Source organism: Pristiophorus japonicus, chromosome 3 (assembly GCF_044704955.1).
Source record: "Pristiophorus japonicus isolate sPriJap1 chromosome 3, sPriJap1.hap1, whole genome shotgun sequence".
Taxonomy (NCBI): Eukaryota; Metazoa; Chordata; class Chondrichthyes; family Pristiophoridae; genus Pristiophorus; species Pristiophorus japonicus.
Genome location: NC_091979.1, coordinates 230,235,599 through 230,259,089, shown reverse-complemented (window position 1 = coordinate 230,259,089; position 23,491 = coordinate 230,235,599). Strand labels below are relative to the sequence as shown.

Here is a 23,491-nt window from a genome sequence, read left to right as displayed (position 1 = left end):
GTCCTTCCATACATGGATAGCATCCAGAGGGTGAGAGTTTTGACCCGAGCAGACGTGGTGATAGCAGCAACATAAAGAGTGGGAGCAGGAGGAGGCCCCGGGACACAGTGGGAGCAGGAGGCCGCCCCGGGACACAGCGGGAGCAGGAGGCGGCCCCGGGACACAGCGGGAGCAGGAGGCGGCCCCGGGACACACCGGGAGCAGGAGGCGGCCCCGGGACACACCGGGAGCAGGAGGCGGCCCCGGGACACACCGGGAGCAGGAGGCGGCCCCGGGACACACTGGGATCAGGAGTAGGCGTTCAGAAGAATGAGAGGTGATCTTATCGAAACATATAAGATAATGAGAAGGCTCGACAAGGTGGATGCAGAGAGGATATTTCCACTGAGAGGGGAAACTAAAACTAGGGGACATAGTCTCAGAATAAGGGGCCACCCATTTAAAACTGAGATGAGGAGGAATTTCTTCTCTTAGAAGGTTGTAAATCTGTGGAATTCTCTGCCCCAGAGAGCTGTGGAGGCTGGGTCATTGAATATATTTAAGGCGGAGATAGACAGATTTTTGAGCGATAAAGGTTAAGGGGAGTGGGCAGGGAAGTGGAGCTGAGTCCGTGATCAGATCAGCCATGATCTTATTGAATGGCAGAGCAGGCTCAAGGGGCCGAATGACCAACTCCTGCTCCTATTTCTTATTCAAGAGAGCAGAATTAGAGGAGTACAGACATCTCGTGGGGGGGGGGGGGGGAGGGGTGGTGATTGTGGGGCTGGAGGAAATTACAGATATAGGGATAGGCAAGGCCATGGTGGGATTTGAAAATGTGGCGAATTTTGAATTTGCAACAAAATAGATAAATTAATAGCACAGATAGATTTGATCTAATAGTCATTACGGAGGCGTGGCTGCAAAGTGACCAATGTTGGGAGCTAAATATTCCAAGATAATTAACTTTTAAAAAAGATAAGAAAAATGGAAAATGAGAGGCCTGATAATAAAGGATGGGATAAAGATAGCAGAGAGAAAGGATCTTAGCTCCGAAAATCAAGAAGTAGAATGAGTTTGGGTGGAGTTGTTTATAGACCTCCAAACAGTAGTTGTAATGTAGAGCAGAGTGTAAATCAGGAAATTAGAGGCACATGTAACAAGGGTAATTCAGTAATCATGGGGGACTTTAATCTACATATAGACTGGGCAAACCAAATTTACAGTAATAGTGTGGAGGACAAGTTTATGGAATTTATACAAGATAGTTTTCTCGATCAGTATGCTGAGGAACCAACTAGAGAACAGGCTATTTTAGATCTAGTACAGGTTTAACCTCCCTTATCCAGAACTCCTTTATCCGGAACTACCCCTCATCCAGAACCATTCCCGGCCACCGGATGGCACATGCGCAGAACTCCGACATGGACAAATTGAAGCCCTTTCTCGCTGCCGACTCCCGCAATCGCTGGCCTGACCCCGCAATCCACCCCGCCCCCCCGATTTCTCTGCCGCACTCCGAGCCCCAAGCCAGCCAACCAGCCCGATATCCCCTTGCTCAGTACCTGTACCATCCAATTTAACGTGACCGCCCCTCGCCCGGAAAAATCCCTTATCCAGAACAGGCCAGATCCCGAGGGTTCAGGATAAGGGAGGTTCAACCTGTATTGTGCAATGAGAAAGAGTTAATGAATAGCCTTGTAGTAAAGGGGCCTTTAGGGAAGAATATGATAGAACTTTATATTGAGTTTAAAAATGATTTCGTTAAATCCGAAACTTGGGTCTTAAATCTAAACAAAGCAAACCATGTCGGTATGAGGGGCGAATTGGCTAACAGATTTTCCTAACGTGATTTCTCTTTCATAAATCCATGTTTACTCTGCCCAATCCTATTATTATTTTCAAGTGCCCTGTTACCACGTCCTTAATAATAGATTTTAGCATTTTCCCTACTACTGATGTCAGGCTAACTGGTCTGTAGATGCCTGTTTTCTCTCTCCTGCCTTTCTTAAATAGCGGGGTTACATTTGCTACCTTCCAATCTGCAGGAACCATTCTAGAGTCTATGGAATTTTGGAAGATGACAACCAATGCATCCACTAAAACTCTAGGATGTCACTATCTCTGTAAGATGTAAGTCATCAGGTCCAGGGGATTTATCACCTTTCAGTCTCATTCATTTCTCCGGTACTACTTTTTTTTACTACAACTAATTTCTTTCAGTTCCTCATTCTAGCTTTACCTTTGGTTCTCCACTATTTCTGGAAGGTTTTTTGAGTCTTCTTCCGTGAAGACAAGACACAATGTATTTGTTTAATTTCTCTGCCATTTCCTTATTACCTATTATAATTTCTCCTGTCTCAGCCTGTAGGGGACCACATTTACTTTTGCTAATCTTTTCCTTTTTACATATCCCTATAGAAGCTTTTGCAGTCTGTTTTTATGTCTCTCGCCAGTTTACTCTCATTCTATTTTCCCTTTCTTTATCAATTTCTTGGGTGTCCTTTGCCGAATTCTAAAATCTTCCCAATCTACAGGCTTACTGCGCTTTTTGGTATCATTATAAGCTTCTTCCTTTGATCTAATACTGTGTTTAAAACATCTCGCTAGCCACGGTCGGACCACTTTTCCTGTGGGGTTTTTAAATGCCTTAAAGGAATGTATATTTGTCATAAATTATGTATTAATTCTTTAAATTGATAAGGAAAGAGAAAAAAGAAAGAGTAAATTAGCAAGAGACATAAAAACAGATTGTAAATGTTTCTCTGGGTATATAAATAGGAAGAGATTCGTACAAGTAAACATGGGCCCATTAGAGGCAGAGACAGGAGATATAACGGACAATAAGGAAATAGCAGAGACATTAAACAAATACTTTGTATTGTCTTCATGGTAGAAGATACAAAAAACATTCCGGAAATAATGGGTCTAGAGAGAGAATGAGGAACTTAAAGAAATCAGTGTAAGTAAAGACATAGTACTGATGAAATTAATTAGACTAAGTGTTGACAAATTCCCAGGACCTGACAACCAACATCTTAGGGTTTTAAAAGAGATAGCTGCAGAGATAGTGGAGGCACTGGTATTAATCTTCCACAATTCCCTAGATTCTAGAACAGTCCCCAAGGATTGGTAGGTAGCAAACATATTTAAGAAAGGAGAAGAATCCTGGAACTATGCGCCAATCAGCCTGACATCAGTATAGGCAAAATGTTAGAATCTATTATTAGGGACATGATAACAGGGCATCTAGAAAATCGTAATATGATCCGGCAGAGTCGACATGGTTTTATGAAAGAGAAATTGTGTTTGACAAATTTGTTAAGATTTGTTTTTGAAGATGTAACTAGCAGGATGGATAAAGATGGAAACCAGTGGATGTGGTGTATTTGGATTTTCAAAAAGCATTTGATAAGGTGCCACACAAAATTAAGACTCATGGGATTGGGGGTAATTAATATATTAGCATGGACTGAGAATTGGTTAACAGACAGAAAACAGAGAGCAGGAATAAACGGGTCACTGTCGGAATGGCAGGCTGTAACTAACAGTGTATCGCAATCATCAGTGTTGGGGCCTCGGCTATTTACAATCTATATTAATGACAGATGAAGGGACTGAATGTAATGTATCCAAGTTTGCTGATGATACAAAGTTAGTGGGAAAGTAAGCTGTGAGGAGGACGCAAAGAGGCTGCAGAGAGATATAGACAGGTTGACTGAGTGGGCAAGAACATGGCAAATGGAATACAATGTGGGGAAGTGTGAAGTTATCCACTTTGATAGGGAAAACAAAAAAGCGGAATATTTGTTGAATGGTGAGCGCCATGTCTGCATTCAGAGGGACCTGGGTATCCTTGTACATGAATCACAGAAACAGCAAGCAATTAGGAAAGCAAATGGTAGGTCAGCTTTGTTACAAAGGGATTAGAGTACAAGAGTAAAGAAGTTTTACTACAATTATACAGGGCATTGGTGAGGCCACACTTTTGAGTACTGTGTACAGTTCTGCTCTCCTTACCTAAGGAAAGGCATACTTGCCTTAGAGGGAGAGCAACAAAGGTTCACTAGACTGGTTCCTGAGATGGGGGGGATTGTCCTATGAGGAGAGATTAAGTAGACTAGACCTATATTCCCTAGAGTTAAGAAGAATGAGGGGCGATCGAATTAAAACATATAAAATTCTTAAGGGGCTTGACAGGGTTAATGCTGGGAAAATGTTTCACTGGATGGGGAATCTAGAACACGGAGTCACAGTCACAGAATAAGGCGTCGGCCATTGAGGACTGAGATGAGGAGAGATTTCTTCACTCAGAGGGTTGTGAATCTTTGGAATTCTCTACCCCAGAGAGCTGTGGATGCTCAGTCCTTGAATATATTCAAGACAGAGGTCGATATATTTTGGGGAACAAAGGGAATTAAGTGATATGAGGATAGTGCGGGTAGGTGGAGTTGAGGTTGGTGGTCAGCCATGATCTTGAATGGCGGAGCAGGCTCAAAGGGACAAATGGCCCACTCCTGCAGCTATTTCTTATGTTCTTATGTGTAACATTGGAGTGAACTATTGGTAGTTAAGTGTTCTGTGACTGCATATCACACAACACCAAACTGCATATAAGCATAATTGAATTAAAAATGAAAGACTTGCATTTCTATAGTGCCTTTCACAACCTCAAAACGCCCCAAAGCGATTCACAGCCAATGAAGTACTGAAATGTAGTCACTGTAGGAAACGCGGCAGCCAATTTGCGCACAAGCTCCCACACACAGCAATGTGGTAATGATCAGATCATCTGTTTTAGTGATGTTGGTTAAGGGGAATATATTGTCCAGGACGCCGGGGATAACTCCCTGTTCTTCTTCGAAACAGTGCCGTGGGATCATCTACATCCACCTGAGAGAGCAGACGGGGCCTCGGTTTAATATCACATTAAAAAAACAATATCTCTGACAGTGCAGCACTCCCTTAGCACTGGAGTGTCAGCTTGGCTTATGTGCGCACGTTTCTGGAGCGAGACTTGAACCCACAACCTACTGGAGTGTGAAGCTTCTCAGAGCTACAAGAATCAAGCAGCTCAGCATATTATGCATGGGCCTTGCAGATATCTATACATTAAAGCTAGGAGCTGACCAGTCTCATCCTCTTTCAACCCTTTCTGACAAAACATTTATTTTCCTTTCCAAAAACTCATATCTATAAGGACAAAGATGTGATTGCACGAGAGGGTATAGAGATTTACGAGGATGTTGCCTAGACTGGAGAATTTTAGCTATGAGGAAAGATTGGATAGGCTAGGTCTGTTTTCTTTGGAACAGAGGAGGCTGAGGGGAGACCTTATTGAGGTACCCTGTATATAAAATTATGAGGGGCCTGGATAGAGTGGATAGGAAGGACCTATTTCCCTCAGCAGAGGGGTCAACAACCAGGGGACAAAGATTTAAAGTAATTGGTAGGGGGTTTACAGGGGATTTGAGGGGACATTTCTTCACCCAGAGGGTGGTGGGGGTCTGGAACTCACTGCCTGAAAGGGCGTTAGAGGCAGAAACCCTCACCACATTTAAAAAGTACTTGGATGTGCACCTGAAGTGCCGTAACCTACAGGGCTACTGACCAAGAACTGGAAAGTGGGATTCGGCTGGATAGCTCTTTGTCGGCCAGGGTGGATACAATGGGCCGAAGTGGCCTCCTTCCGTGCTGTAAATTTCTATGATTTTATGAAGTCCATCCGAGACGCTAATAGTTCCCACATCTGTGCTGGCATTCTTCCAGAACCTCTCTCTCACTCCTAGACATGTTGCAAGAGACATGTCCCTCTCTCATTTCCAGCTTCTAACCACCTATCCCTCTGGCAGTCTCTCGCCTCTATTTGAATGATTAGTGCTTATCTGGCCGCTCTGCTTGCTCCTCCTGAACTTTCAAATATGCCATTTAGCATGTTCTTACCCTTCCCTTCACTGACATTAAACCTCAGCACACTGTCTCCTAGTCTAGCTCAGATATTCCCAGGATTTCAGAAGTATGGAACTCTTTATCCTCCCCAGTCGTCCTCTCCTCCTGCAAGGTTAAGGTTTTTAAAACCCAAGCTGTTGGGATCACCGAACCACGACTTTTCAATTCACTCTGTCCTTTGTCCTAATATTACCAACCCATGGGAGTCCTGTCATCCACCAAGGTTCCTCAAATTAAGAGCAAGAGAAAAGTCAGACGAGCCACAGAAAACACACACCCCGACAAAACTGTATAAGAAACTTCCTCTTAGCTACAACCATATGAGTGCAAAGATAGGCTGGGAGTGTACAAGCCTGCCAATCACACGCAGCCTTCGGATGAACCTGATCTTAATTAAATTAAACTTTCATTCAGCCGCACTATAGGTTATTCTCCTCGCCCCCCCACCACCAACTAGAAACTCAGAATAAGTATGCACAGCTTTTAGATAGATAATTGTGAAAAACACTTCACAGTACAATGATAGATTTGGGCGTTGTGGGGAGTATTTTTGAGCTTTATTAACACTAGCTGGTTGTGGGTCTGGCTGTGGATGGAGCAAGAGTGTTAGAGCCCCTTGAATGTAGTAAAATGCCCCAAAGCACTTCATAGGAGCGTTATCAAAAAATATTTCAGATCAAGCCACATATAAAGAGATATTACGACAGGTGACCAACAGCTTGATCAAAGAGGAAAGGTTTTAAGGAGCGTCTTAAAGGAGGAGAGCGAGGCGGAGAGGTTTAGGGAGGGAATTCCAGAGCTTAGGGTCGAAGCAGCTGAAGGTTTGGCCACCAATGGTGGAGCAATCAAAATCGGGCATGCACAAGAGTTCAGAACTAGAGGAGCACAGAGATCTCGGTGGGTTGTGGGGCTGGAGGAGATTAGAGATATGGAGGGGCAAGGCCATGGAAGGACTTGAAAACAAGGATGAGAATTTTTAAATTGAGGCGTTTCTTAACCGGGAGCCAATGTAGGTCAGCGAGCACAGGGGGTGATGGGTGAGCAGAACTCGGTCCGAGTTAGGACACGGGGCAGTGAACATGGGGTGATGGATGAACGGGACTTGGTGCGATTTAGGACACGGGGCAGTGAGCACAGTGGGTGATGGGTGAGCGGGACTCGGTGCGAGTTAGGACACGGGGCAGTGAGCACAGGGGGTGATGGGTGAGCGGGACTCGGTGCGAGTTAGGACATGGGGCAGTGAGCACAGGGGGTGATGGGTGAGCAGGACTCAGTGCGAGTTAGGACACGGGGTAGTGAGTACAGGGGGCGATGGGTGAGCAGGACTTGGTGCGAGTTAGGACATGAGGAGAGTTTTGGATGAGCCCAAGTTCATGTAGGGTGGAAGAATGGAGGCCGGCCAATGGAGCATTGCAATAGTTGAGTCTAAAGGTAACAAAGCATGGATGCGGGTTTCAGCAGCAGATGAAAAGATATCCCCCAGTACTGAGCTGCAAAAGCCTTTTATTTAAAATGCTTTATGTACTTTAAAAATCAGACATTTCAGCAGGAGGAAATCCACCCAAGCCCCAGAGAGAAACCAACAGGCACAGAGAATTTCAAACAATGTAGTAACACAAACAGCGTTTAGAATGTGGAATTCTCTACCACAAACCCACATTGAAGCAGAGTCCAGGATAAAAAGATAGTTGCTTGATTTAACAAAGAGGAATATTAAAGAGTACGGGGAGTGAGTAGGAGGGTGGGATTAGACTAGTTGGCTCATGTGCAGAAAAACACTGGCACACATAACTGAAGGGCCTGTTTCTGAAATCATTATGCCCCTTTTCACCACCATCGCTCAACCCCCCACTCTGTATTCCAACTTTGTCCCCACTGGTGCTGAAAGTGGTAGCACAGCAGCGAAATCCTTAACCCTCCCATTAATCCCAACACAAACCATTTTCAAACTCAGTGTGATTAAGTTAGAGACAACAAAAATTTAGAATTATATAAATATTTTAAAACATTTTCTAATTTATATATTCTGACCCTGCCAGAAATTAAGTTTACATTTTTAATTTTTATTGCTTTGTAAATGTTATATTTAAGAAAATGTTCCAATATTTATGAATGTAAATGTGCAGCCATTAAATAATGACAAATACCGACTGGAGCCCAACATATCTGCACTAAGAGCCAACAAAGTGACTGCCGTCATCTATCGATTCACTGACATTCTGGGAATTCTATTCTGCAATTCCCTCTTTGTCTGTGCAAACAGAAAGCTGACAACCTTTGCTGTAATGCACAAGGGTGCGTTTCCCTATAATCAGGGCCACTGGTTTATACAATGAGTGAGCAAGTCACATTTCAGTCTCCTTACATGGCCTGCTGGGATTTTTGAGGGCCTGCATTCTGTTTCTCAATGATAGCCAAAATCTACAACCCTTCCTAATATCACACCGGAGGATGGGTCACGATCTGTAAACATCATCATCAGCAGTCTAATCTGCGTACAGTCCGTACACGTACATACTGAACGCACATCACATGAGCAACATCAAAAAGTGTGCTGCAGATCAAGAGCACGTCATTTTTGATCTTGCTTATAGTCTTTGAGGACCATACCAGGCCCTGGGAGGGAGAAGAGAGCTGGCACGACATACAGGTTTAAATCCATGTTCCTGTAGACCGCAAGTTGCAGGTACTGACATGTCTTGGTGCTCTGATTTAACAGTTATTCATCAATAAAGCAGCAGTTCTTTTCCAAATCTCCAGACCCATGAAGTTCAACCGGGGCAAACTGATGAGTAAAACAATGCACAAACAGGGCTGTATTGCGCTCTGTGACTCGAATGGACAGGACTCGGAGGGCTGCAATTTGAATATCCCTACTATGGATTACACCTGGATATATTCCCCAATAGACACACTTAATGTACAGTATGCACTTTCCACACATCTACAAACCAACATCAACGAATGTGCTTTCAGTGTTGATGCTGGGCTTATTTACTGCATCTGAACAAAGTACAGGCAACTCTCGATTATCCGTACACGGATCTAACGGAGAACCCGCTGCAACAGCACTTTTAAAAACTGTGATTCTGTCCCGTGCGCTAAACATGGATCCAACCAGTAATGAAATATGACTAGGGATGGCACGCAGTTCGGGAGTCAAGCCTATGCACATGGGTCCCTTTTTAATTCCGATTTATTTATAAAACTTCCAATCAAACTCGTCAATCAGATTATTGTAACTCGGACCTGGACCGTCTGTCCGCTCATACTGCGACCCATCCTCACATTATCAGATCGTAGGTATTGCTCCCAACCCCGCTCTGTTAGGGCATTGTCCAGATCATCACGCTGGAAGCAAGTTCAGAGGGGCAAAAGATTTATCCAACTCTTCCTCCCTTCCCTGCCGTCTTTCCGTTTTCTGACACCTCTGCAACTTTATTCATCGGCAATCACAGAGTGCCGCCCGGTCTCGGGGTAAGTAAAGCTGAGTCTCATTCGACCTCCAGCGGTTGAAGCCTTTAGACTGGCCATTTTAAGAAAAAGTAGACACAGTATAACATGGGTCTCTTCACTTTATATTAAAATGAAAAAGTGGACAACCCATCCTGGAAGCAGAAGCAGAAAAGCATCCAAGTATAAATTTGGGACTCAAACATTCTCGGCAAGTACGTGCACTCACCCTAGCAGCAAAGTCATTTACATAGAAACATAGAAAATAGGTGCAGGAGTAGGTCATTCGGCCCTTCGAGCCTGTCTTAAATAAGATCATGGCTGATCATTCATTCAGTATGCCTTTCCTGCTTTCTCTCCACACCCCTTGATCCCCTTAGCCATAAGGGCTATATCTAACTCCCTCTTGAATATAGTGAATTGGCATCAAGAACTCTCTGCGGTGAAGAAGTTTCTCCTCATCTCAGTCCTAAATGGCCTACCCCTTATCCTAAGACCATGTCCCCTGGTCCTGGACTTCCCCGACATCGGGAACATTCTTCCCGCATCTAGCCTGTCCAGTCCCGTCAGAATCTTATGTGTTTCTATGAGATCCCCTCTCATCCTTCTAAACTCCAGTGAATAAAGGCCCAGTTGATCCAGTTTCTCCTCATATGACAGCCCAGCCATCCCTGGAATCAGTCTGGTGAACATTCGCTGCACTCCCTCAATAGCAAGAACATCCTTCCTCAGACTAGGAGACCAAAACTGAACACAATATTCCAGGTGAGACCTCACTAAGGCTTTGTACAACTGCAGTAAGACTTCCCTGCTTCTATATTCAAATCCCCTAGCTATGAAGGCCAACATACCATTTGCCTTCTTTACCTCCTGCTGTACCTGCATGCCCACTTTCAGTGACTGATGAACCATGACTCCCAGGTCTCGTTGCACCTCCCCTTTTCCTAGTCTGCCGCCATTCAGATAATATTCTGCCTTCGTGTTTTTGCCCCCAAAATGGATAACCTCACATTTATCCACATTATACTGCATCTGCCATGCATTTGCCCACTCACCTAACCTGTCCAAGTCACCCTGCAGCCTCTTAGCGTCCTCCTCACAGCTCACACTACCACCCAGTTTAGTGTCATCTGCAAACTTGGAGATATTACACTCTATTCCTTCATCCAAATCGTTAATGTATATTGTAAAGAGCTGGGGTCCCAGCACTGAGCCCTGCGGCACTCCACTAGTCACTACCTGCCATTCTGAAATGGACCCGTTTATCCCGACTCTCTGCTTCCTGTCTGCCAACCAGTTCCCTATCCACGTCATATATTACCCCCAATACCATGTGTTTTGATTTTGCACAACATCTCTAGTGCGGGACCTTGTCAAAAGCCTTCTGAAAGTCCAAATACACCACATCCACTGGTTCTCCCTTGTCCACTCTGCTAGTTACATCCTCAAAAAATTCCAGAAGATTCGTCAAGCATGATTTCCCTTTCATAAATCCATGCTGACTTGGGTCCGATCCTGTCACCGCTTTCCAAATGCGCTGCTATTCCATCCTTCATGATCGATTCCAACATTTTCCCCACTACTGATGTCAGGCTAACCGGTCAAAAATTGCCCGTTTTCTCTCTCCCTCCTTTTTTAAAAAGTGGTGTTACATTAGCTACCCTCCAGTCCATGGGAACTGATCCAGAGTCGATAGACTGTTGGAAAATTATCACCAATACATCCACTATTTCTTGGGCCATTTCCTTGAGCACTCTGGGATGCAGACTATCAGGCCCCGAGGATTTATCGGCCTTCAATCCCATTAATTTCCCTAACACAATTTCCCGCCTAATAAGGATATCCTTCAGTTCCTCCTTCTCACTAGACCCACTGTCCCCTAGTACCTTCGGAAGGTTATTTGCATCTTCCTTCGTGAAGACAGAACCGAAGTATTGGTTCAATTGGTCTGTCATTTCTTTGTTCCCCATTATAATTTCACCTGAATCCGACTGCAAGGGATCTACGTTTGTCTTTACTAATCTATTTCTCTCACATATTTAGAGAAGCTTTTGCAGTCAGTTTTTATATTCCCTGCAAGCTTCCTCTCGTACTCTATTTTCCTTCTCTTAATTAAACCCTTAGTCCTCCTCTGTTGAATTCTAAATTTCTCCCAGTCCTCAGGTTTGTTGCTTTTTCTGGCCAATTTATATGCCTCTTCCTTGGCTTTAACACTATCCTGAATTTCCTTTGTTAGCCATGGTTGAGCCACCTTCCCAGTTTTATTTTTACTCCAGACAGGGATGTACATTTGTTGAAGTTCATCCATGTGATCTTTAAATGTTTGCCATTGCTTATCCACCGTCAATCCTTTGAGTATCGTTTGCCAGTCTATTCTAGCCAATTCACGCCTCATACCGTCAAAGTTACCTTTCCTTAAGTTCAGGACCCGAGTTTCCGAATTAACTTTGTCACTCTCCATCTTAATAAGGAATTCTACATATTATGGTCACTTTTCTCCAAGGGGTCTCTCGCACAACAAGATTGCTAATTAGTTCCTTCTCATTGCGCATCACCCAGTCTAGGATGGCCAGCTCCCTGGTTGGTTCCTCGACATATTGGTCCAGAAAACCATTCCTAAGACACTCCAGGAAATCCTCTTCCACCGCATGGCTACCAGTTCGGTTAGCCCAATCAATGTTTAGATTAAAGTCGGCCATGATTACTGCTGTACCTTTATTGCTTACATCCCTTATTTCTTGTTTGGTGCTGTCCCCAACCTCACTACTACTATTTGGTGGTCTATACACAACTCCCACTAGTGTTTTTAGCCCTTTGGAATTCCGCAGCTCCACCCATACCGATTCCACATCATCCAGGCTAATGTCCTTCTTTACAACTGCACTGATTTCCTCTTTAACCAGCAACGCCACCCCGCCTCCTTTTCCTTTCTGTCTATCCTTCCTAAATGCTGAATACACTTGGATGTTGAGTTCCCAGCCTTGGTCCCCCTGGAGCCATGTCTCTGTGATGCCAATCACATCGTATCCGTTAACTGCTATCTGCGCAGTTAATTCATCCACCTTATTCCGAATACTCCTCGCATTGAGGCACAGAGCCTTCAGGCTTGTTTTTTTAACACACTCTGCCCCTTTAGAATTTTGTTGTAACGTGGCCCTTTTAGTTTTTTGCCTTGGGTTTCTCTGCCCTCCACTTTTACTATTCTTTCTATATTTTGCTTCTGACTCCATTTTATTTCCCTCTGTCTCCCTGCATAGGTTCCCATCCCCCTGCCATATTAGTATAACCCCTCCCCAACAGCACTAGCAAACACTCCCCCCTAGGACATTGGTTCAGGTCCTGCCCAGGTGCAGACCGTCCGGTTTGTACTGGTCCCACCTCCTCCCAGAACCGGTTCCAATGTCCCAGGAATTTGAATCCCTCCCTTCTGCACCACTCCTCAAGCCACATATTCATCTGAGCTATCCTGCGATTCCTACTCTGACTAGCACGTGGCACTGGTAGCAATCCTGAGATTACTACTTTTGAGGTCCTACTTTTTAATTTAGCTCCTAGCTCCCTAAATTCGCCTCGTAGGACCTTATCCCGTTTTTTACCTATGTCATTGGTACCTATATGCACCACGACAACTGGCTGTTCACCCTCCCTTTTTAGAATGTCCTGCACCCGCTCCGAGACATCCTTGACCCTTGCACCAGGGAGGCAACATACCATCCTGGAGTCTCGGTTGCGGCCGCAGAAACGCCTATCTGTTTCCCTTACAATTGAATCCCCTATCACTATCGCTCTCCCACTCTTTTTCCTGTCCTCCTGTGCAGCAGAGCCAGCCACGGTGCCATGAACTTGGCTGCTGCTGCTCTCCCCTGATGAGTCATCCCCCTCAACGGTACCCAAAGCAGTGTATCTGTTTTGCAGGGGGATGACCGCAGGGGACCCCTGCACTACCTTCCTTGCACTGCACTACCCGGAATAGCCCAATCCCCGAGGGCCCCGGATAATCGAGAGTTGCCTGTATTGTAAAGTTTGCACTTACAACAATATGCTTTAATGATATAAATACACTTGTATAATCTCCAACTCAGAGCCTTTCAATTTGCCTGACCCATAATATTCTGACTCAGAAGCGAGTGTTATCCACTGAGCCAGGGCAGGCAACTGAAACAGGGAGTTTGGGTGGGGGGGGGGGGGGGCTTCGATAGCCCTGGGTGCAAGCTTGGGCTTTGATAGTACTGAGGGGATGATCCTTAAGTTTGATGGAGCTGGAATGGGGTCTGGGAATTTGGCAACATTGGGATGGGGTGGAGGTGTTGGATTTTGGCAGTAGGAGGAGGGAGCATTGTAGCCTGGCACGATTGGGGGTGGGGGGGGGGGCGGGGGAAAGACATGGTATATGGAAGAACTGTAGAATGGAATGTGTGGTTTAGCTCACTGATGAATTCCTGGGGTCTGCCAGTAGTGTGGGATGGGGAAGGCACACTCAGGTGGAAAGTTGGAACTGGCTGCAGAGATTTGTGTTTCTAAATCATCTCTGCAAACAGCGGTATCAGTGTTTTGTGATCAGTTCCAGAATGTGTGTCTTGATGCCTTACTGCCTGGTAGCAGTCACTGATTAGAACGTTTACATGTTCTATTAACATACTGGTGATGTTAATCAGAGCCTTTCTAGTTGGTGGAGAAGCATTTAAAATTGCATTAATTTGCATGAGAATGAAAAAAGAACTCAAATTAGGATGAAGAGAGACAACGTTTCGCTGTATGACCTCTCTGTCCCCAGCTTAACACCTCCTAAAATAAAAAAAATAGCTTTTATGTAAAAGATTAATTGAAAACCTATTTAAATTAATTGTCATTGTACTTAAATCAATTTCAAAAATACACGTTCTAAAATATTCTTAGACAGAAACACAATTTAACTTTTTCCACTGAGAAAAATAAATAAAAAATGTTATAACTGAACATAAAAAAGTTGCAACAGGTGTGCAATCAGTACACTCTGTCACACTTGAAGGAGAACTGTGTTTCTCTCTCAAAGCCTCTTAGAAATACTCAATATAAATCTTACTTGAACAAAGCTGTGGAAATCTGTCCTCTAGTTTCCATTCAATTCATTTTGTAAGACAGCAAAACAGTGACTTAAAAGCTGAAGAGAAATGTTGCAGCAACTAGGTGACAGAACGCGACTACTGCACCCTGGGAAATTTGCACAGTGCACAAGCCCATGGAACAAAAGGGACAGTGGAAGCATGGATACGAAATTGGCTAAGTGACGATACAGAGAGTAGTGGTGAACTGCTGTTTTTCGGACTGGAGGAAGGTAAACAGTGGTGTTCCCCAGGGGTCAGTACTAGGACCACTGCTTTTCTTGATATACATCAATACCTTGGACGTGGGTGTACAGGGCACAACTTCAAAATTTGTCGATGACACAAAACTTGGAAATATAGTGAACAGTGAGGAGGAGAGTGATAGACTTCAAGAGGACACAAGACAGGCTGGTGGAATGGGCGGACACATGGCAGATGAAATTTAACGCAGAAAAGTGCAAAGTGATATACTTTGGTAGAAAGAATGAGTGGCAATATAAACTCAAGTGTACAATGAACAGAGACACTTGGGGGTATATGTGCACAAATTGTTGAAGGTGGCAGAGCAGGTTGAGAAAGTGGTTAAAAACACATACGGGATCCTGGGCTTCATAAATAGAGGCATTGAGCACAAAAGCAAGGAAGTTATGAACCACCTTTATAAAATACTAGTTCGGCCTCAACTGGAGTAGTGTGTCCAAATCTGGGCACCACACTTTAGTAAGGATGTGAAGGCCTTAGAGAGAGTGCAGAAAAGATTTACAAAAATGGTTCCAGGGATGAGGGACTTCAGTTACTTGGACAGATTGGTGAAGCTGGGGTTGTTCTCCTTGGAGCAGAGGTGGTTGAAAGGAGATTTGATCGAGGTGTTCAAAATATGAGGGGTCTGGACAGAGTAGGTAGAGAGAAACTGTTCCCATTGGCAGAAGGGTCGAGGAGGGTCAGCCCATCGTGCCTGTGTTGCCTCCAGTGCAGCCTTCGGCCGCCTGAGGAAATGAGTGTTCGAAGACCAGGCCCTCAAAACTGTCACCAAGTTCATGGTGTACAGGGCTGTAGTAATACCCACCCTCCTGTATGGCTCAGAGACATGGACCATGTACAGTAGACACCTCAAGTCGCTGGAGAAATACCACCAACGATGTCTCCGCAAGATCCTACAAATCCCCTGGGAGGACAGACGCACCGACATTAGCGTCCTCGACCAGGCCAACATCCCCAGCATTGAAGCACTTGACCAGTTTCGCCGGGCAGGCCACATCGTCCGCATGTCAGACACGAGACTCCCAAAGCAAACGCTCTACTCGGAACTCCTTCATGGCAAGTGAGCCAAAGGTGGGTAGAGGAAATGTTACAAGGGCACCCTCAAAGCCTCCTTGATAAAGTGCAACATCCCCACTGATACCTGGGAGTCCCTGGTCATAGACCGTCCTAAGTGGAGGAAGTGTATCCAGGAGGTGCTGAGCACCTCGAGTCTCATCGCCGAGAGCATGCAGAAATCAAGCGCAGGCAGCAGAAAGAGCGTGCAGCAAACTTGTCCCACCCTCCCTTACCCTCAACGACTATCCGTCCCACCTGTGACAGGGACTGTGGTTCTCATATTGGACTGTTCAGTCACTAAGGACTCATTTTAAGAGTGGAAGCAAGTCTTCCTCGATTCCGAGGGACTGCCTACGATGATGATGATGATGGCGGCTCCTTGATAGAGCTAATATGTATATACTTTGAAAGTATGATAAATTTAAATTACATGAATGCAACTGTAGCACTGTAAATAATTATTTGACACTAGTTATTAACTATACAAGACATATATACACATGTCTAATAATATGCATTCTGCATATCCTTTGACAATATATCAGATACAATGCATTAAACAGAGATACATAGCACAATGTGCATCATATCCCGGTATATCTAGAAGGCATTTGCTTTTATACATTAACATACTATATAATCTATATTCCCTGACAATTGTTATGCATAAATATATATGCGATTGTACATGAAGTAAGTCACCATAAAAACATGTTTTATATATATATATATATTATACAGTATATGATTGTGTTGATGCATAACATACTTTCAACATTAATAAGTAATGTGATAGCAGTTTCTATATTAGTGAGCCATATATTTCTAATGCAGTTCCTGTGTCACAAAACTGTCACACCTGGACAACAGGTAGAAAAGGATTGAGCATGTGTGGGTAAAGGTGGCGCAATGGAAGAGGGATTGGGGTATGTGGGATTGATGGTGGTGCAATTAAGGAGGCAGATGTGGGGATGATTGGGCAGGGACAACAACTTGCATTTATATAGCGCCTTTAACGTACTAAAATGTCCAAAGGCACCTCACAGAAGCAATTATCAATCAAAACTTGACACCCAGCCACATAAGAAGATATTAGGACAGCTGAGCAAAGGCGTGGTTAAAAGGTTAGGTTTTAAAAAGCCTCTTAAAGGAGGAGCGAGAGATAGAGAGGTTTAGGGAGAGAATTCCAGAGCTTGGGGCACAGGCAGCTGAGGGCACGGCCGCCAATGGTGGGACGATGACAATAGGGGCTGTGCAAGAATTGGAGGAGTCATGAGGGTTGTAGGGCTGGAAGAGATTACAGAGATAGAGTTATTAAACTGAGAGATCCTTTGATCCTTTTCCACAAGTAGCTATTGGGACAGAGACTAGAACATCCTTTAAAAGGGAATGGGATAAGTATTGAAAAGAAGGAATATAGAATAAAAAGGGGGGGGGGGGGGAAGGAGGGGATTGGGTTGCAGGAGAAAGCGTCAGCACTAGCACTGGCACTGACGGCCGAATGTCCTCCACCTCTGCCACAATTTCTCTCACTGTCCCACTCCAGAAACTTGAGCAATAAATCTAGGCTGACACTCCTAGTGCAGTGCTTTGGGACATTCTGAGGTGGCTGTGAAAGGCGCTATAGAAATGCAAGTCTTTCTTTCATTCTATGAACCTCCTCCTTCATTGAGTCTTCGCCCAGGGAGGAGTTTAGAAATGTTGGCACTGAGTTTAGGACGATGTGAGCAGTGCCCCGAACACTGAGCCTGCTGCCCTTTGTGTAATCTCTCAGTTTGGTCCAGCTGCCGGCCGGTTTTGACAGGTTTACCGAGGCTCCCGGTTCAGAGTTATCGCCTTCAAACAGAACCAGAGTCCAAGGAGATAGAGACGTGCAGTAACATTTGCAGCCATCACGTGATCAGATGCGACGCGATGAGAAGCCACGTGATTAAACCTCCAGCAATGACTCTGACCAGAGTTGGCAAAACTACCTGAAGACTGCACCATGTGCCCTCTCAGGTGGACGTAAAAGATCGCAGGACACGATTCGAAGAAGAGCAGGGAAGTTCTTCCCGGTGTACTGGGGCCAATATTTATCCTCATCCAACAGCTCTAAAAAAGTTTGTGGGAGCTTGCTGTGCGCAAATTGGTTGCCGCGTTTCCCACATTACAATACTTCAAAAGTACTTCATTGGCTATAAAGCGTTTTGTGACGTCCTACAAGTTCATTCTTTTTTTTACACTTGACTCCCTGTGTGCGACGCCTGGGGGAGGGGGGTGGGGGGAAAGAGAATCAATAAGTGTTTGCAAATACATATTGTTGTATAAATGTAAAGAGAGAACATTTCTGCACAACATTAGCATGCAGTATTTATACATTTTTGCTGCGTGCACGAAAAGGCACAACAGACAATTTACACATTAACCAGCCATGTTAAATATTTCAGTGCTGGCAAAGTGTTGACTGAATGTATTATTATTATTATAAGAGCAGCACCTACCTGCCACATGATGTGCTGTTTAAAAAGGGATAAACGGGTCCTTTTCAGAATGGCAGGCAGTGAATAGTGGGGTGCCGCAGGGCTCAGTGCTGGGACCCCAGCTATTTACAATATACATCAATGATTTCGATGAGGGAATTGAGTGTAATATCTCCAAGTTTGCAGATGACACTAAGTTGGGTGGCGGTGTGAGCTGTGAGGGGGACGCTAAGAGGCTGCAGGGTGACTTGGACAGGTTAGGTGAGTGGGCAAATGCATGGCAGATGCAGTATAATGTGGATAAATGTGAGGTTATCCACTTTGGTGGCAAAAACACAAAGGTAGAATATTATCTGAATGGTGGCAGATTAGGAAAAGGGGAGGTGCAACGAGACCGGGGTGTCATGGTACATCAGTCATTGAAAGTTGGCATGCAGGTACAGCAGGCGGTGAAGAAGGCAAATAGTATGTTGGTCTTCATAGCTAGGGGATTTGAGTATAGGAGTAGGGAGGTCTCACTGCAGTTGTACAGGGCCTTAGTGAGGCCTCACCTGGAATATTGTGTTCAGTTTTGGTCTCCTAATCTGAGGAAGGATGTTCTTGCTATTGAGGGAGTGCAGCGAAGGTTCACCAGACTGATTCCCAGGATGGCAGGACTGACATATGAGGAGAGACTGGATCGACTGGGCCTGTATTCACTGGAGTTTAGAAGGATGAGAGGGGATCTCATAGAAACATATAAAATTCTGACGGGACTGGACATTTTAGATGCAGGAAGAATGTTCCCGATATTGGGGGAAGTCCAGAACCAGGGGACACAGTCTAAGGAAAAGGGTTAAGCCATTTAGGACTGAGATGAGGAGAAACTTCTTCACTCAAAGAGTTGTTAACCTGTGGAATTCCCTACCGCAGAGAGTTGTTGATGCTAATTCATTGTATATTCAAGAGGGAGTTAGATAGAGTCCTTACGGCTAGAGGGATCAAGGGGTATAGAGAGAAAGCAGGAAAGGGGTACTGAGGTGAATGATCAGCCATGATCTTACTGAATGGTGGTGCAGGCTCGAAGGGCCGAATGGCCTACTCCTGCACCTATTTTCTATGTTTCTATGCAATAGGAGGAGGAGTCGGCCATTTATCGAAAACACTGAATCTAACCTATCCAGTCCCGTCAGAATTTTATGTTTCTATGAGATCCCCTCTCATCCTTCTAAACTCCAGTGAATACAGGCCCAGTCGATCCAGGCTCTCCTCATATGTCAGTTCTGCCATACCGGGAATCAGTCGGGTGAACCTTCGCTGCACTCCCTTAATAGCAAGAATGTCCTTCCTCTGATCTTCTAGCGTTATCCCCATATCCCTTGATTCCTTAATGTCCAAAAATCTATCGATCTCTGCCTTGAATATACTCAACAACAGAGTCTCCACAGCCCTCTGAGTGAAGAAATTCCTCCTCATCTCAGTCCTAAATGGGGGACCCCTTATCTTGAGATTGTGACTCCTGGTTCTAGACTCCCTAGCCAGGAGAAACATCCTCTCTGCATCTACCCTGCCAAGCCCTGTAAGAATGTTGGATGTTTCAATGAGATCCCCTCTCATTCTTCCATGCTCTGTTACAACATTTGTACATTACAACAGTGACTAAATTCCAAAAGTCATAGGCTGCAAAGTGCTTTGAGACGTCCTGTGGTCATGAAAGGTGCTATATAAACACAAGTCTTTCTTTTTTTTCTAGAGTATTTGGGCTAGTCTATTCTATCTCTCCTGGCATAAATGTAAAGAGAGAACATGTCTGCACCACATTAGCTAGCATGCAGCATTTATATATTTTTGCTACATACACGAAAAGGCACAACAGACAACTTACAAATTAGCGAGCCATGTTAAATATTTCAGTGCTGGCAAAGTGTTGACTGAATGTATCATTACCTCGAGTCTCGTCGCCGAGAGCTTGCGGAGGACAAGCGCATGCAGCAGAAGGCGCGTGCGGCAAACCAGACTCCCCACCCTTTCTTTCAACCACTGTCTGTCCCACCTGTGACAGAGACTGTAATTCCCACATTGGACTGTTCAGTCACCTGAGAACTCACTTTCAGAGTGAAAACAATTGTTCCTCGGTTTTGAGGGATTGCCAATGATGATGATGTATTATTATTATATCGATAATGATAATGATGATAATGATGACAATAACGATGATAATAATAATAAATGTTGATAATAGTGATGATAATGATATGAGGAAAGGTGGAGTAGGTTGGGCTTCTACTCATTGGAATTCAGAAGAATGAGAGGTGATCTTATCGAGACGTATAAGATTATGAGGGGGCTTGACAAGGTGGATGCAGAGAGGATGTTTCCACTGATGGGGGAGGGGGGAGACTAGAACTAGGGTGCATGATCTTAGAATGAGGGGCCACCCATTTAAAACAGTGATGAGGAGAAATGTCTTCTTTCAGAGGGTTGTAAATCTGTGGAATTTGCTGCATCAGAGAGCTGTAGAAGCTGGGACATTGAATAAATTTAAGACAGAAATCGACAGTTTCTTAAACGATAAGGGGTTATGGAAAGCAGGTGGGGAAGTGGAGCTGAGTCCATGATCAGATCAGCCATGATCTTATTGAATGGCGGAGCAGGCTCGAGAGGCCATATGGCCTTCTCCTGTTCCTATTTCTTATGTTCTTATATGATGATAATGCTAATGATGATAATAATAATGATGATGATAATAACAATAATAAATGATAATAATGATAATAATGAAAGTAACAATAATAATAAATGATAACAATATCATTATTATTTATCATTATTCTTATTATTACCATTGTCACCATTATCGCTATCATTATTATTATTGTTACTATCATTATCATTAATGGCAATAATGATGGTAATAATTATTTTTATTAATAAATGATAAATGTTAATAATAATGATGATAACAATAAATGACATTATCAGTATTGTTATTATTATTTGTTATCATTATTATCATTATTACCATCATTAATATTAGCATTATTGTTATCATTTATTATTAGAATTATTGTTATCATCATTATTACCATGATTACTATCATTAATATTAATGATGAAATTAATGGTGATGGTAATAATGATGATAACAGCAGTTGTACAGGGCCTTGGTGAGGCCTCACCTGGAATATTGTGTTCAGTTTTGGTCTCATAATCTGAGGAAGGACATCCTTGCTATTGAGGGAGTGCAGCGAAGGTTCACCAGACTGATTCCCCGGATGGCTGGACTGCCATATGAGGAGAGACTGGATCAACTGGGCCTTTATTCACTGGAGTTTAGAAGGATGAGAGGGGATCTCATAGAAACGCATAAGATTCTGACGGGACTGGACAGGTTAGATGCGGGAAGAATGTTCCCGATGTTCGGGAAGTCCAGAACCAGGGGACATCGTCTTAGGATAAGGGGTAGGCCATTTAGGACTGAGATGAGGAGAAACTTCTTCACTCAGAGTTATTAATCTGTGGAATTCCCTGCTGCAGAGAGTTATTGATATCAGTTCATTGGATAAATTCAAGAGGGAGTTAGATATGGCCCTTACAGCTAAAGAGGTCAAGGGGTATGGAGAGAAAGTAGGAAAGGGGTACTGAGGTGAATGGTGGTGCAGGCTCGAAGGGCCAAATGGCCTACTCCTGCACCTATTTTCTATGTTTCTATAACAATAATTCTAATGATAATAAATGATAATAATAATGATAATATTAATGATGATGACAATAATGATGGTAATAATAATAATGCTAACGATAACAATAATGATGATAGCTGCACCTACCTGGCACAGACCTGCTGTGAAGTTTAGGCTCAGTGTGTGAGGAGAGCTGAATGATACCCTTCCCGGACCCCCCGGGGGCTCCACCAACTCCTACTCCCAGGTTCGGCGCCGGCCGCAAGGCCCGGCTAAAGGCCCAAAATGGCGGCGCGGCGGGGGTGAGTGCCTCCCTCACTCACCATCAGCCTCACCGCCTTGTCGTGTAGAATGAGGAGTCAAGGATCCATGGTCGCTCCGGGGGGGGAGGGTGGGGGGTAGGGGGTAGGGGGTGGTGGTAGAGTGAGCGCGATCCTGCTTCTACCGCTCGGGGCCTAGGTGCACTGAAGTCAAAGTGTGCCGAGGCTGGCTGACGAACGGACAGCCCCCGAGCGAGCGACAGATAGCAGGCGCCTCCCCCCGCGCGCGCAGCTAGGCCCGCCAGCCGCCTGCTCTGCGCTGCGCCGCGCCTGCGCGCATCCCCGCCCCTCCGCCGCGGTGCCGGCCGGGTGCTGTAGTCCGCGTCGCTATCCCGGCCCATGCGTGGCCGAGCCGAACGGACTACAGCTCCCGGCGGGAAGCACGCAGCGCGCTGCCCGCCGGGAGCTGTAGTTTGCTGTCCGCCCTTTTGCCGGGTGCAGTGGCCGAGCTGCGCTGCTGCTGCGCCCGGGCTCCATCGCCCCCCACATTGCTCTTTGCGAAACGAAAATGTGAGCTTGGACGTTAACGAAAAAAATTTTTTTTTAATTCCTCCCCACCTCTCCCTTTTTTTCCCAAAACCCTGACGTGGAGGGTGTGGTGTTTAGTGAGTGTGTGTGTGTGTTGGGGGGGTATACAGTGGGGTGGGTGGTCGGTGGGGAGGGGGGTGGGCATGAGGAACCAGCTGTGGAGCGCGCCGCCTCTGCGCAAGATGCCCGACCGGCGGATCCGTAAGGCCCGCTTCAAGGACCGCGACCTGCGCGTGCTCATCGACTCGGTGATGGAGCGTCGGGGCGACATTTTCGGCGAGGGCGGCCAGCCCCCCACTATGCAGAGCCGCCGCCAGCCTGGCTCTTCGTCATGGACAAGGTCAACGCCGTCTCGGGCACACGCCGCACCTGGGAGGAGGTGCGCAAGAAGGTCCACGACCTAAAGAAAAGCACCAAGGCAAGTCGGTGGCACAGGGCGCGGGGTGCGGGGTCGTCTGTGATGGCCTTCCCCTCCACTCCCCCCTCACTCTCTTGCAATCCCCCCCCAAACCCACTCGCTCTCCGCACTCCCACCACCCCACCCCCTCGCTCTTGCTCTCGCCCCCCTCTCGCTCTCGCTCCCTCTCTCGCTCTCACTCCCCTCCTCCACCTCCCCTCCTCTCCCCCCTCCCCTCCTCTCCCCCCCTCCCCTCCTCTCCCCCCATCCCCCCTCTCCCCCCTCCCCCCCCTCCCCTCCTCTCCCCCCCTCCCCTCCTCTCCCCCCCTCCTCCTCTCCC

The 23,491-nt window shown here is 45.4% G+C and overlaps 1 protein-coding gene and 1 long non-coding RNA gene across 3 annotated transcripts in view; one reads left to right on the top strand and one right to left on the bottom strand.

Annotated features, from left to right (window-relative positions):
- Nucleotides 1-22,464, bottom strand: part of LOC139260158 (uncharacterized) — a 32,018-nt gene extending 9,554 nt beyond the window's left edge. For both annotated transcript variants that reach the window (XR_011592724.1, XR_011592725.1), the window contains exon 1: nucleotides 22,054-22,464. This is a non-coding gene — a long non-coding RNA (uncharacterized lncRNA). The remainder of the gene's footprint in view (nucleotides 1-22,053) is intronic.
- Nucleotides 22,465-22,894: 430 nt separating this feature from the next.
- Nucleotides 22,895-23,491, top strand: part of LOC139259464 (uncharacterized) — a 4,642-nt gene continuing 4,045 nt past the window's right edge. The window contains exon 1 of the mRNA XM_070874937.1: nucleotides 22,895-23,172. Coding sequence (XP_070731038.1) covers nucleotides 23,086-23,172 — 87 coding nt within the window. The 5' untranslated portion in view covers nucleotides 22,895-23,085. The remainder of the gene's footprint in view (nucleotides 23,173-23,491) is intronic.